Source organism: Mauremys reevesii, linkage group 18, assembly GCF_016161935.1.
Source record: "Mauremys reevesii isolate NIE-2019 linkage group 18, ASM1616193v1, whole genome shotgun sequence".
Taxonomy (NCBI): Eukaryota; Metazoa; Chordata; order Testudines; family Geoemydidae; genus Mauremys; species Mauremys reevesii.
Window position 1 is genome coordinate 31,741,619 of NC_052640.1, and position 14,830 is coordinate 31,756,448.

The 14,830-nt window shown below is 51.1% G+C and overlaps 1 protein-coding gene across 1 annotated transcript; it reads right to left on the reverse strand.

Moving 5' to 3' along the window:
• Positions 1-35: 35 nt before the first annotated feature.
• Positions 36-10,019, reverse strand: LOC120386406. Its single transcript, XM_039505724.1, has 9 exons — positions 9,864-10,019; positions 6,916-7,053; positions 5,531-5,731; positions 4,167-4,347; positions 3,541-3,652; positions 2,326-2,417; positions 1,611-1,705; positions 719-799; positions 36-368 (listed from the first exon to the last, which is right to left on the reverse strand). Exons 1-9 carry the CDS (start codon positions 9,922-9,924, stop codon positions 79-81), a joined length of 1,251 nt encoding a protein of 416 aa, XP_039361658.1. The 5' UTR covers positions 9,925-10,019; the 3' UTR covers positions 36-78.
• Between the last annotated feature and the right edge of the window lie 4,811 nt (positions 10,020-14,830).

Below are 14,830 nucleotides of genomic sequence, written 5' to 3' on the forward strand. Positions count from 1 at the left end.
CCCCATTTGTCAGCAGAGGGAAGACAGACAAGAGATTGACATTAGAGAAAAAGCATTTATTGTAGCTTGAAGGCCTGGTTATTCCTTCTCTGCTGTATCTGTATTCAAGTTGTAGTCTATCCTGGATTCTCTCTCATCCTTCTGCATCTCTTCAGTAGTCACGAGGGCGTTCACCACACTCTGCAGCTCTGTCTGGTAGGGGTACTCCTGCCTCTTCCTTGGCAGCCTTTGCCCTTTGCTGCGCTGGTATGACCGGAACAAGGCCAGAGCCAGAGCCAAGAGGCCTCCTACAAAGAGGGCTCCCACTAGACAGCTGCCCACAAAAGCAACACCCACCAGCAGAAGCTTCTTCAGGGTGCGGCATCGTTCTAGGGGACAGAGACATTCAGGGGTTGAATCCAGACCAAGTAGACCAGATTAAAATGTAACCCCAGGAGAAGCCAGTCTCCCTAAGGCTAAGAGCCCTGCATTTGTGTATCTGCACAGTGCATAGCCATTCATTAGATGCCACCTACAGAGAAATGCCCAGAACTGTGGTTAGTTACAAGCAATGCCAGCTGGAAGCTAGAGAACCAAGTACTGCCTCTTACTCGCAGAGCTTTTAGCATTGTCTTAGCCATTTCCAGGTGTAGTAGGGTTGGAAAGATCCTTGAGTCTAAGAGAGTCATTCCCACTTCCCTCCCAATACAAGGAGTTGGGAGGTCTCATTCACACCTACCTTCATACCATGGAGCCTCTTCCTTGTGCACCGTCAAGGGGCCAGCTACTTTTCTGTGGAGCATCCCTTCACCTATAAACTCTGGAGGAAAACAGGTCTTTGCACCCATGCTCAGACTGGATTGTCCAGTCACTTTCCTACAGAGGCAGCTAAGCACAGCCATGGAGATCTATGGGATGGCTGCAGCCACCTTCATGCCACAAGGAGATGGAGGTTGTGTCCCAGCATGCAGCTACACTGCTCTGTCCAAGCTAGTCACTACAGGCTGCACTGCCATATTGAGTGTTTTGGTTAACAGAGCAGGGCTTACTTGTGTGAGAGGGTCCAATACCCACCTCAGGTGCCACAGCTTGATTTTGCAAGGTGGCTTGATACCATGTAGCAACCAACAATCAAAGTGCTGCATACGATGGAGTGGTGGCTGCCCAATCTGATGTTAGATGGGCCTTTGTTTGTGTCCCCACCAGAGCAGGTAGGGGGTTGTGACCGGCTCCTGTTGGATAGCTAGGACTTTCCCCCTCCTCACCATGTATCCAGGCTCATCGAAGAGCCCATTTCCTCAACATTGCCCCACTCTTGTTGGATGTGTTGTTGCCCTCACAACCACTAAAGTCCAATGGAGAGCCCAATGCTAACTGGCCATAGCAGAGTGCATGATACCAGGAATCCAGAAGCCCTCCCCCCCCCGGACAGATGAAGCACCCTCTTATGGCATTGCTGCAAGGTCCTGCCTGCAATCTGCTGAGACAGCCCCAGCAGAGAACATCTGGATCTCTGCAGCCAAGACAGTGACCACACCCCAGCCTCCCCACATTCTGTTTGGGGAGCACTCACCAACTGGTTGCACAGTATCAAGCATGCAGAGAAGATAATGGACACAGAGTCCTGGTACCTCTTAGTTCTTCTGGAGGAGCAGAGTCAGCAGGGCAGTGGTTGTCACAGCAGCTACACTTTAAGTTTTGGGAAGGGTCCTCTAGGTTCTGCCAGCTGGAGATAGAGGGAGGAAGGAGTCACTGGGCAGCAGTCCCTGCACAGCACATCTGGGATCAGGAGTGGTCCTACAGAAATGGTAGCCCATATAGCCCATATAGCCCCACAAGCAGGCACTCTGAGGACAGACCAGCCCCACAGATAGCCTTGGCTTCTCTGAAGAGGATCCACCAGTTGGTGGCAGCTTGCCCACTAGAACTGAATGGAAACCCACTACTTCCACATAGTTACCATTTGGTGGTTGAGTGGCCTACTGATCAGAGCTGGAGTCAAACCAGCTTCCTGGAGGTACCCTTCCTAATACCAGTCCCACCCTGCCTGCAATGGCATGGAGGTCATGTTGGCAGGGGGGCCACATTTGAGCCAGGTCATGGCGGCTCCAGTTTAGTCATATGCCCTCCCTCCAAGCATAGCCCAAAGAGCCTTCTCCAGGCACTGTTTGACAGATGCTCTGGAGTGGTTTCTCATTTATGCTCAGATGTGAAAACACACTTCCCAGACACTACTGTTGCAACAGCCCTGCCAGCTGTTCCTTATATTGGAGAGCCCCACTAGTCCCAGTGTTATGGGGTGCTTTGGTTCTGGCCCCCAGTAATGCACTGAATGGCTGAGCAGACCTGAAGGAGGTGCTGTTGTAATAGCAGGACTTCTTCCCCAGGCTTGTGATGCTCTCCTGGCCCCATGCAGTCAGCAGGCAGTGAATGTAGATCTGGAAGAGACAGCTTGTGCTCAGCAAACCCTGAGCTCCCACCCCAGATTCGCCAGCAGCACCTGGGGTGGGGATTTACATGCAAGCTTGGCTGCAGAAGGATTGAGCTCAAGATCATGATCAGAGCAGTGAGGGGAAACCCTTGGGCCAAGCCTCATCTTGGATGAGGCCTGCACTGACTGACAGTTTCATTTGGAGGGAGCCTAGCAGGTGTCCAGAAGCAGAACGGGGATGGTGGGCTTGCCTACTGCCCTGCAACTGCCACACATGCCACCTTCCCACTCCAGGCAGGTCCAGAGCTCCTGGGGAACAGAAGTGAAGCTGGTACACAAATGAGGCCCCAGGAAGAGTTGGCTGCCGGGAGAGGCAGCACACAGGGAGCCCATGGCTAAATGATCCTGAGGACTGAGCCAGGCACAAGCCTCTCTTCTGAGCCATTTGCTGTACATGCTCAGCCAGTCTGGCTACTGCACGCATTCCAGGGGCAGACATCTCCCAGAAGGCCCCACCTACATTGTTGGAGATGCTCATGCAATTCCCTTGCAGGGCACCAGCTTGCATCTCTGAGCCTGGGCAATAGGGCAGGACATAGCACTGCCTTCCTAGATCAGTCTTGCATGGCAAGGATGACCCCTGTTCTAGCCAGGCAGTTAAAGCACCTAGTTAACAGGGCAGAGGAGACTCTGGGATCCTTGTATGAGGATCTGGAGTCCAGTTAAGGTGGCTTTCACCAAGCAGTTCCTGCTTTTCTGGCTTAGCCAAGAGGGGCAGGCAGAGTCTCTCATAGGGCACCCTCTGTTCAGAATTAGGACCCTGACGCAAAACAGGCAATTGCTGCCGAGTGCCTTGGCCAGGCTGTAAGGTACAGACAGCTCCATTCAGTCGCTGTAGGAAGCTCGTTCAAGGCTCCCAAGTCTGCTTCTTAGTTGGCAGCATCTGAGAATGCAGGTGCTCAGACTGCTGCTCTCTAGCCTCTGGCTGAGCCCAGCCACCCCTTTCAGCCACTAGCAGAACAATAGAATCATAGAATCCCAGGGTTGGAAGGGACCTCGGAGGTCATCTAATCCAACCCCCTGCTCAAGCACACAGCCAGTCACGCTCCCCACCCATAGTTGGGCCTCACCTTTTCCTCTGTTTCGTCAGCCAGCATGAAAGCTGGGATGGCAAACTGCAAGGCAGAATCTTCAGGTCGATGCCAGACAGCAACATTCCCAGACTTCCCCCCATGCAGACACCTGTGGGAGACAAGGGAGCCAGCCAGGGATGCCTTCAGCAGGGTCACAGCCTTCAGAAGGGGGAAGGGATCAGAGGAAGTGCCCTCCCCAGCAGGGATGTGCAGTGGGTGCAGACTGAGTGTGAAGGTTGTCATGTTACTGACCAGGCTGCCATTCTTCCCGTTGACTTGTCCTAGGCTACTCAATACCAAGGTGATGGGCACAGCACAAGAAGAGACTCCCTCAAGTGTATGCATTGGAGTTACATGTTCCCCTGCTAGAGCAAGGGATCCACACACCCCTACATTGAGTGTGAGATCAGGGTTTAATACAGACATCATCAGCTGAGGGTCAAAGAACATCTGCTCCCCTCACCCGCTCCCTGCTGTATTTTTGCTCCAGGGAAGTGAAGAAACCCAACGAGCAGGATAGATTGCATGTCCCTGTGTTGGGAGTGAGACCCCACAGCTGAGGGCATGCAGAACAAGCCTAAGCACCTCCTCAGTCTGATCTCCCCACCCTTCACCCCACTGACCCATGGTTGTTCACAATCACATAGATCCTCCTGGAATGGCTCAGGTGCTTTGCACTGCTCCCATAGCACTCATCCACGTAGATTCTTGGGGAGACACCTGCACTGGATTCCACTTTGGCCTCAACACAGATGGGAGAGCCAGGGGTGTATGTTGGGGGCTCTGCCATCACACTGAAGTCCTCTGCAGGGGGAGGAGAGGATAGGTTACACGTGCCAATGTCTTGCACTATCCCAAATATGTCTGGGGCACCTCTGAAGAGGTGGGCCTGTCTCATCCACCCAGTGACGGGGGAGTGCCCTATGGGCTGAGTACACCTTTCCAGTAGCCAGGGAGGTCACAGGCTGGAAAGAGTATGTATCGGGTCCTTGCACTCAGGAACAGCGAGCCATAGCTGTTCACTAGCACCATCTCCATCCTAGTGTCTGTTCTCCAGAGAGGTCAGACCAGCAACCACCCTGCTCAGGTTTCTTCAGCCCAGGAAAGGAGCAAGTGGTCAAGGGGCTGGATGAAAGCCACCTAGCCCTTGAGCTCAGTTACCATCAATCTGAACTGGATTGGAAACAAAGAGCTGGAGTCTGAGGTGTCAGAAGTTCAACTCCTTGATAAGTTTGAGACCTACTCAGACTTGTGCTCTGGGGGGGACCCCCTGTCACCAATAAGCCACCAGCTGGAGTATATGAACAGCTCAGGGAAGGTACTGAATGCCCCAGCTAGACAGAGGCTAATCTAATTCAGGAATGTGTGTGGTTGCAACCACACAAGACTCCCATTTATGAAGCCCTCTGCTGAAGAGCTAGCCCCATATGCTGGCCCTTAAACCTGCCACCCCAGGCATTTAATCCCAGTCATTTGGCTCCAGCACCCATCTGAATGAGCCTGTGTGCATGTTGGGCCAGCAGAGGTTCAGCGCTATAGAACTGATCCGCCCTTTGACCAGAGTAGCTGGACTGAGGATGGCAGCTCCCCACTCTCAAGGTGAAAAAACTGGTGATAAGTAACACTTCCAACATCTCCCTCAGGAAGTGCCTTTGCTTTCTCAGCACATGAAGCCCTACACATGGGGTAGTCCAGGAAAGGAGGGGGGGAGGGAATAAGTCAATAGTCACCACTAACAAGAGAGCCCAAGATGCCTGTAGGCAGTCACATCCAGGAGCATGTTAACTAGAAATCCATGGACAGATTGTTACCCTAGAGACAGCTGGCTCAAACTCATACTGACACCTAGGCAGCTGGGTTAGCATTTACCAGAGTTGGTTTTGTATGTGGGGTGGGGAGGACAAAGAGTGCAGAACAGAACATTGAGAAGGCAGAAGGCTGTCTCTTACACATGGCAACCTCACCAAGATCTGTAGGAAGGTCTCACCATTCAGGATCCTTAGGGTGAAGTTCATCTTTGCAGACTTTATGGAGTGGCCACCTTGCAGGAACTGGACATAACCTGGTGTCCTAGCTGAGAGATGGCCAGCCACTGTGGTACCAGATGGGGCTGAAGCAGCAGGCGTCACTGTGGTCACTGTACTGTTAGAGGAATCATCCCAGAAGGGGGACACTAGATCTTTGGCGGCTATGAGAGAAGAATTGAGAACTAGAATCTACATTGAACAGCATCTGTAGGAACATAGGAAGTGCCAGACTGGATCAGACCAGCAGTCCTATCCCTAAAAAAGTGTCCAATTGGAGAGAGAGACTTTAGAGGAATGTGCAACTAAGCTGCCCATGGGGGAATTTATCATTAAACACTCACCCTCACTGCAAAGGGTGTTTTATTTAAAACTCAACATGGAAATGTTCTTGCTACCCACAGAGTATCTTAGTCTGGCAGAGTTCTTTGAGGTCAATGCATTTTGGTGGCATTGAAATCCACTTAGGCAAGTCTTATCAGTTTTAAAATTTGCTGCATTCTAATTTCACTGGTGTCCATTTGTTCTTGGAATACAAGAATGGGTGAAGAGGAGCATCTTGTCTACTTTCTATCCCATTCTTTAGACGGGAGACCTTCATCAGGCCCTCTGATTCATTGATGCACCATGAAGGCACCTCTCAGTCCTCCCCATGATGCATTCACCACCCTGATAACTATGGCCACAGAACTGGCCAAGTATGACCTCCACCACCACAGAGGGACCTACTGAAAATCGGTTCAGTAGAGAACCTATGGAGAGGCCAACCTGACACCTACAGCACTATAAGAGGGACCATAAGTATACATGAGTTTCTAGGTAGCTGGTCTTTCCTCCCATGAAGAGGGTAGAAGGGCATGGACAGGTGCAATAGGACCTGCCTTTGGGTCATTCTGGAAGGAGGGGTCAGATAGTAATTAAGAGGGCTAGTCAGCAGCTCCCAGAAGGGAGATGACAAGAGCCCCAAATGACTCTTCCTGAAAGATGAGCCATCCATAGGCTGGGGTAGGGGAATACTGCCCTACAAACATGTAACTAACTTCTGCAATGAAGGGACAGCCTGGCTAGGTTGCAACCTTCAAGTCAGTGGTTATTTTGCCAAGCAGAAGCCCACCAAGGGACAGGCAAGCATTGCCTACCCCACTCCCCCCCCCACCCCAGAGTCCTGCCTCACCCAATGAGGGGATGGCAGTGATGCAGGGTGAGGAACAGAATAAGCTCCACAGAGTTTCAAGGATGCTGCTGCAGATCTGCTGAGGGCTTAATCCAAGATGGAAGTAGCTAGTATCAGCTCATGGGCTTTTGCAGGGCTTGGCCTGCCTGACCCAGGAGGCCAAGAGTTTCTCACCATTCAGGACTTTACGGAAGAAGCTCATCTTTGCAGACTGTGCAGTTGTGGCATCTTGCAGACTGTGACCTGTAGTGCTAGCTGCTGCGGTTGGGTGCGAGGTGCTGTTCCATTGGGAGGGAACCAGCGCTGGGACAACTAGAGAAGGAAACCTTTGATTATTGTCCTGACTCAGCCTGGGTTAGCTACTATGCTTAGAGTCTCCTCCACTCACAGTGCACAAGCCAGGCACCGCAGCTGGAGAAGTCATCCTAGCTAGCCTTCAGTCTCCTCCGCATGGAGCGAGATGGTAAATGGAGACCTTAACAGTACTGATTCCTAGGATCAAAGGTATCACAACAAAGCAGGGAATTTGTTCCTTTAAATCCAATGTTATCAGATAATAGGGGGCTAGTTGCAGAAAAACCCAGCCATGCTGAGGAAGCAGGACCCAGCAAGAGTACAGACCCCAAGATAAGTGCTCATACTGGTTGAGAGCTTCCTTCAGAGCCGGGAACATCCAGGCAGAGAAGGAGTGTCAAGACTAAGGTGTAGACAGTTATACAGCAAGTGAAGTGCTACCACTCCCCAGCCCAGTGCTTAGAAGGGGAAAGAGATAAAGGGTGGCAGAAGCAGCTCTCTCTCTCTCCTTTCTTGTGGTCTACATATGAAGTCAGTGGATGCTCCAGCTCCTAGGGATCACTTGTCCACATCCCCAGCTAGCACCATCAGTCACAGCAGGAACCCAAGGGAACATGGAGTGGGCCAAGTCCAGTGCTGCTGATACTGGATTTATAGGAGAATCTCGTAACATTTGGTGGTTTTCTTACAGCCCCAGCTCTTATAGTCGAGTGTGGGGAGTCACTGTATTAAATGAAAGCTGAAACTGCTCACATAACGTCCTCCTGCTTAATGTTGTTCCAAAGTTATGTCACTGCTCAATTAGGGAGCATGCTCGTTTAAAGTTGTGCAATGCTCCCTTATAACATCATTTAGCTGCCTGCTCTGTCCACTGCTTGTAAGATTCTGTGGAAGTGCAGTGCTCCCTTGTAAAGTCACTGCTCGAGTTACTCTTCTCTGTCTCCTCCCCCTCCCTCCCAGTGCTTCCCCCACCACCAAGCAGGTGGTGCTTAGGACTTTCTGGGAGGGATGGGGAAGAGCAGGGAAGCAGCATGCTCGGGAGAGGAGGTGGGCCTGGAGTGGAGTGGGGCCCAGAAGAAGCAGGCCTGGAGCATCCCCCGGCTAAGTCAGCACCTGTTCTTCTCCAGGTAATCTGCCACTGCGAAGGTGCTTCCTCTAGCATCCTTGCCTGCAGCGGGCTGTGCCTGTGTGGGGTAAGCCAGGGGCCCTTCACAACCACAGTACTGTACATGATGCCTTTTGTCTACCCCAAGAAAAGTGTCCTTGGAACCTAACCCCCTGCATTTATATTAAATCTTATGGGAAAATTGGATTTGTTTAACATAGTTTCACTTAAAGTTTCATTTTTCAGGAACATAACTACAATGTTAAGTGAGGAATTACTGTAGAGAATTTCTAGCCTTATGGTACAGAAGCTCAGAAACCAGAAGTAAATAGAGCTTTATTAAGACACACATGGCATTCGCTATCAAATCATAAAATGGTATTACCAACGCCAAGCTTTAAAAAACAAATAATCTGATTTCTCCCCCACATCCTACCACAGGGCCCAGGCAGGTCAGTGCTAAGGCATAATAGCAAGATAGCAGATGGGGGAAGCTCCCAGTCTGCATGGTGTATGTGAGCTAGAGACCATTTTAGTCTCCAGGGCGGAGAGGCACCTTTCTCCAGCATTAAGCCCCAGCATAGCATTTCAGTCTACAGCTTATTCCCTAGACACTAAACAAGCCCATTTTCCCTGGGCACATGGTTTTCATTAGTCCAACAATCCGATAGCAATTTAGTCTAGTGTCAAAGGCAGAGGACACCACAACAGTTTCTTGCCTGCTCAAGGGTAATAAAAGCCAGAATGTTTTGCTGTCTGCTCCTCCCTCAACACCTGGTTACAAAAAGCCCTCTTAGATCAGCCTTGACTTCTTAGGCAGATCCCTGTTGAAGCACCTTTGCCTTCAGAGCCTCATGCAGTGAAGAGAAGCAGAAAGACATAGGGGAGTGGTGGAAAATCAAGTGGAGGCAAGTCAAGACTGAATGTCTAAGAAGTTACACTATAGCTTAGATAAAGAGGGTGTGGGGTTTTTTTGGGCAGGGGAGGGAAGGACTTTGTTAGGCAGGTGGTCAGACTAGATGCTCATAATGGTTTCTTCTGGCCTTAAGTTCTATGAAATGCAGAGAGTACAGGCTAGACTTTTGGTGGAAGTGTGGCTTTGTTACAAGAGATAGGACATGCCTGTCCGTAGACAGCTTCCGCTCACCTGGAAATAAACAGCAACTAGTGAGTGGAGCTCAAGCTGCATGTTCTCACAACATGTTCAGGGTAACACTGCTTTGCTCCTTAGAATGCAGAATGATCACACTCAAAACAAGGGGAGCAGTCTGCTTTGTCTCCTCAAGGCAGAGAGGCACAACTCTCCCCACTTCTCCATAGCTGGCTGCTGCTAGGCGCATATCACATATTCCCATAGAGCCCCATAGCCTGCAAGCAGGGCCAGGAAAAAAAACCACCCATGCCATTTAATACCCCACACTTCTGAGTTAAGCAGACACCCTAGAAAAAGACTAGCCTAACTTAAGGCATCAGACACCATCTCACCTAACACACAGGAGTGCCCAAGCCTCCCAATAGAGAGGGCAAGAGACCTTAGCAGTAGGACTGATAAGTAAAGATGTTACAGGGTAAGAAATCCACCAGCTATTCTTCTGATCACAAGAACCCTGCTTTAGAAAACAGGACAGCAAGCAGAACACCCAGCACAGCATCAAGACAGCAGAACAGCCCACACCATTGTTATTAAGCTCAGCAACACAAATGGCTTTGAGTCTCAGATTACCTGGCACCCCAAACACTGCTACACACATGGCAGCAACCAGGACCACCCTCCAGGGAGCCATTCTGGAAAGAAAAGATTCAGAACACTAGCTTCCCAGCCCCTGTAAATAGGCCCTGCAGCAGGTGCTCTGAGAGAGAACAAGACCCACCTGTCTCAGCTTCAGCCCAAGAGCTCTGCCTCCTCATTGGGCAGTTCACCTGGATTACCACCTGGGTCGGGGGAGGGGGGAATCAGTGCCAAAGCAAAAGCTCATAGAGATTCCCTGGGCCCACCTGGATCAGCTTCACCCTTCACCTAGAAATGGGTCTCCTCCAGTCCCATTGTATTGGGGCGGGATCCCAGCCCATGCAGATTTAAGCACCAGTAAAAGTGCTGAATGGAGACTTCCTATTCATTTAGCTGACAAGTGTGTAATATCGATGCTGGGAGCAGTGCTAAAGGTTCAGGGGTTCTGCCCAGCCCAAATATCTAACATGTCCAGTGTTTTCTGACCCCCGGCTCTAAAAGTCTCACTGGCTCTGGCTCTCCCATTGGCTGTCCAGTCTCTTGATTCCAGCAGGGCTGTATATAGCTTACAGAGAGTCAGCTGTGCAGGGATTATTTATTTTTTGCTACCTACCGAGATCTGGGCCCCATCGCGCTAGGAGTTGTGCACACACATAGGAAGAGAGAGCCCCTGCTCTGGTGATGGGGTTGCCCCAAATATGGGACATCAGTGAGAGGTTTTCAAATTTCAGGCAAGATGGGGCACAGGTTTTGGGAGGAGGGTTGTGTCTCACCTCATGAGAACCAGTTTCTCTGTCCCTATCAATTTCCTGGAGGTGAGGATTGGATGAGGGGAAGAGGATGGTCTGGGCCTGGTATCTATGGAGTTCATGCCCCCAAAAGAGACTAGTTTGCAATCAAGGTTTAAGTAGTCTCAGAAGCACAGTTCTCTCCTTGCTTGTCTAGCCTGGGCAGGTCACAGAACTCTCTAGGGCTCCTTGCTGTGGGATCAGCCCCTATCTTGCCTCTGCTGGCCTGGAACTACCCTCTCCTCCCACCTGACCTCACTGTGTACAGTATTCATCCCCCTCATTGTCCTCTGAGGTGACAGAATGGCTGGCATCCTGTAGGCCTCTGTATCCCAGCATGCTGCCCCTAGGGTTGCCAGGTGTCTGGTTTTCGACCGGAATGCCCAGTTGAAAAGGGACTTTGGTGGCTCTGGTCAACACTGCTGGTTAAAAGACAGGTTGGCGGCACAGTGGGGCTAAGGCAGGCTCCCTGCCTGCCATGGCTCTGCGTGCCGCACAGCTCCCAGAAGCAGCGGCACGTCCCTCCTCCAGCTCCGCATGCTGCCCCCACCCCAAGTGTTGGCTCCGCAGTGCCCATTGGCCGGGAACTGCATCTAATGGGAGCTGCGGGGGCAGCACCTGTGGACAGGGCAGTGAACAGAGCCACCTGGCCGTGTTTCTGTGTAGGAGCCAGAGGGGGGACATGCTGTTGCTTCCAGGAACTGCTTGAGGCAAGCGCCGCCTGCACTGACCTCCTCCTGCGCCCCAACCCCCTGCCCCAGCACTGATCCCCCTCCCTCCCTCTGAACCCCTTGGTCCCAGCCTGGAGCACCCTCCCACACCTCAAACACCTCATCCCCAGCCCCACACCAGAGTCTGCACCCCCAACCGGAGCCCTCACCCCCTTCCCTGTACGCCCAGAGCATCCTCCCACACCCTGAACCCCTCATTTCTGGCCCCACCCCAGAAGCTGCACCACCAACCCAGAGCCTGTACCCCCTCCTACACCCCAGCCCCCTGCCTCAGTCCAGAGCCCCCTCGCATATTCTGAACCCCTCGGCTCCATCCCGCAGCCTGGAACACCCTCCTACACCCCAAACACCTCATCCCTGGCCCCACCCCAGAACCTGCACCCTCACCCTCTCCCACATCCCAACCCACTGCCTCAGCCCAGAGCCCCATCCCGCACCCTGAGCCCCTCATTACTGCCCCATCCCAGAGCCCACACCCCCTCCTGCACCCCAACCCCCTGAGCCAGCCCGGTGAAAATGAGCGAGTGAGTGAGGGTGGGAGGATGGGCTGAGTAGAGGGGAGCCTCCGAGAAGGGCGAGTAGAAAGTTGGGAACCCTAGCTGCCTCTCTGGCCTGGCAGCCTATGCCCCACTGCACTGACTGAGTCGCTGGGGAACGTGATGGTTGTTGCTGACAGAGGGTCTGGGCCTCCTCCACCTCCTCTTCCCTCTCAACTCCCCCTGCAGGCTATATCAGGACATTGGCTCCAATGCAGTGTTGACAGAGACAGAGGCTGGGATGAGGGGCAGAGTGGCCCAAGTGAAGTGCAAGAAGCGACGTGGTGGGACAGCTGCCCAGGAGAGCGAGGGGCCATGGGGTTGGGGTGTGGAGCAGGGAGCTCTTGGCCACACACAGGAAATTCATGCTATGGCTTTGGTCCCCACTCATTGTCTTTGTTTAAGCATTTATATGACATCACTGTTGTCTAGACCTTCCCTGTCTCCCCGAAATAACCACACAACCACAACCACAAGAGCAGATGCTTCTTGATGCCGCTTGCTCTTCCCTGCACCCCCCGCACCACTGCTGGATCTTGAGCCAGGCTGCTATTGTGCCTCTGCCGCCCACACGTTTCCTCCCACACCAGGAGGAGGTACATAGCTAGGAGTCAGTTTTCCGCCTGCAGAAGGTTGTTATGTTGTGCCCAGCCCCCAGGGAGCTGAGCACCTCCAAGTTTTCTTCCTTGTCCATGGGAAGCATGCCGCCCACCCCACCCATCCCCTCCCATCCACAGAGGCCTCGCCATGATTCCTGGGAGGCGCTTCTGTGGGAAGGAGGCCAGGGGGCCATATTCTCAGATGTTAGGGCTGGTCAGAAAATGCTTTTTATTTTCCGACAAAAAATTGTCATTTTGGTAGAAAGTCACCAAACTGAAATATTTGGGTTTGGAAATGCTGCTGCAGTGCTACATGGGAGTTGTAGTTCTGATGCCTCATAGTGCCACTCTCTTGTATATGCCTGGCTCCCTTCTTGGACTACATTTCCCAAGATGCACCATGGTCTCACCTTTTGGTGAGGAGAAGCAGTGCTTTCTAGCAAAAAGAATGAGGAGTACTTGTGGCACCTTAGAGACTTACAAATTTATTTGGGCATAAGCTTTTGTGGGGCTAAAACCCACTTCATCAGATGCATGCAGTTGAAAATACAGTAGGACGATATATATACACAGAGAACATGAAAAAATGGGTGTTGCTATCCCAATTATAACGAGACTAATCAATTAAGGTGGGCTATTATCAGCAGGAGAAAAAAACATTTGTAGTGATAATCAGGATGGCCCATTTCCAACAGTTGACAAGAAGGACCTGATGGGGACCTAGCTTCTTCTGATACCCCAGCCTGTGCACCTACACTGACCAGCACAGAGGAAAGCAAGGAGCAGTTCTACTCTGACCTGAACTCCATCATCAGATCAACCTGGCAAATGACAAGCTCATCCTCCTGGGAGTCTTTAATTCTAGAGCTGGTAGAGACAGCAGTGGCTGGAGAGGTGTGATAGGATGACATGGAGTGGGAGAGATGAACAGCAATGGACTCCTCTTGGGTAAATGTGCAGAACACAGGCTGCTCATCACTAACACCATCTTTATAAATATAAAATGACATGGATGCACCCATGGTCCAAACAGTGGCACCTGATCAACTATGTTATCACCTATCAATGAGACATCCGCAATGTCAGAATTACCAGAGCTATGCATGGTGCAGAATGCTGGGCAGACCACACATTGGTAAGAGCAGTGCTTAACCTGCATATAGTCCCTTGACACCATAAGTGTCCCAAACTTAATAGAACAGCCTTCAACAGAGAAAAGCTCAAGCACACTAACTCTCAGGTGCAGTTTCAGAAGTCACTTGATGACAAGCTTTTTTCATGCCTGCCAGTTCCTGGCAACCCAACAGAAAAATGGAACCAGTTCAAACATGTGATTATTGGCACAGATAAATCAGTGCTGGGGATAAAGAAAATGGTGCACTGGGATTGGTTCGATGAGAACAGCGAGGACATCTCCAAACTCCTAAGTGATAAGCAGAAAGCATTTGTTGAATGGCAGGAAGATCTCACTTCCAAATCTCAAAGAAAGATAGGTTTAAGTACCTACCAAGCAAGGCCCAGAATGAGAAGAGAAGGAGGAGATTGGGTGGTGGGAGAGGAAAGCTGCAGAAGTCCAGCATTATGCAGATACAAACAACGTAAAGCAGACTACAGTCCACCTAAATCTGGCACAGCCCCCTTGAACTCAGCAGATGGCACAACCCTCATCAAAGACAAGGAGAGACTTGTACAGAGATAGGCTGAACGCTTCAATAGTCTACTATAGCCCACAATAGTCCACAGGTGTTCGGTGTGTCCTTGATCATTTACCTGAGAAACCCATCAAAGAGGATCTCGATCTCCCTCCATCGGTTGAGGAAGTTTATAAGTTATAGAAGCCATCAAACAACTGAACTCTGGCAAAGCCTCTGGAATGCATGGCATCCCATCAAGAATTGTATAAAGTAGCCACCCCAAGGCCATCAAGGTGTTTCATGACAACTTGAGTAGCACTTGGGAGGAAGAAGAAATGCCACAAGGCTTCAAATATGTTGTTATTTTATCAGTCTTCAAAAACAAAGGCAGCAAACCGCGGAGGCATTGCTCTCCTCTGTACTGCAGGGAAAATATTAGCGTGCATTCTACTGAACAGATTCATTGCAACATCTCTGAGGAGAATCTTCCAGAAGCACAGTGTAGTTTCAGACCAGGTCATAGTACTATGTGTAATGCCGACAGACCCCAATCGTCAATAGGCAAGATTGAACTGGGGACCTCTGGAGCTTAGTGCATGAGCCTCTACCACATAAGCTAAAAGTCAACTAGCTGTTAGCTAAGGCTGTAGAGCAGACTAATTTAACTCTCTCT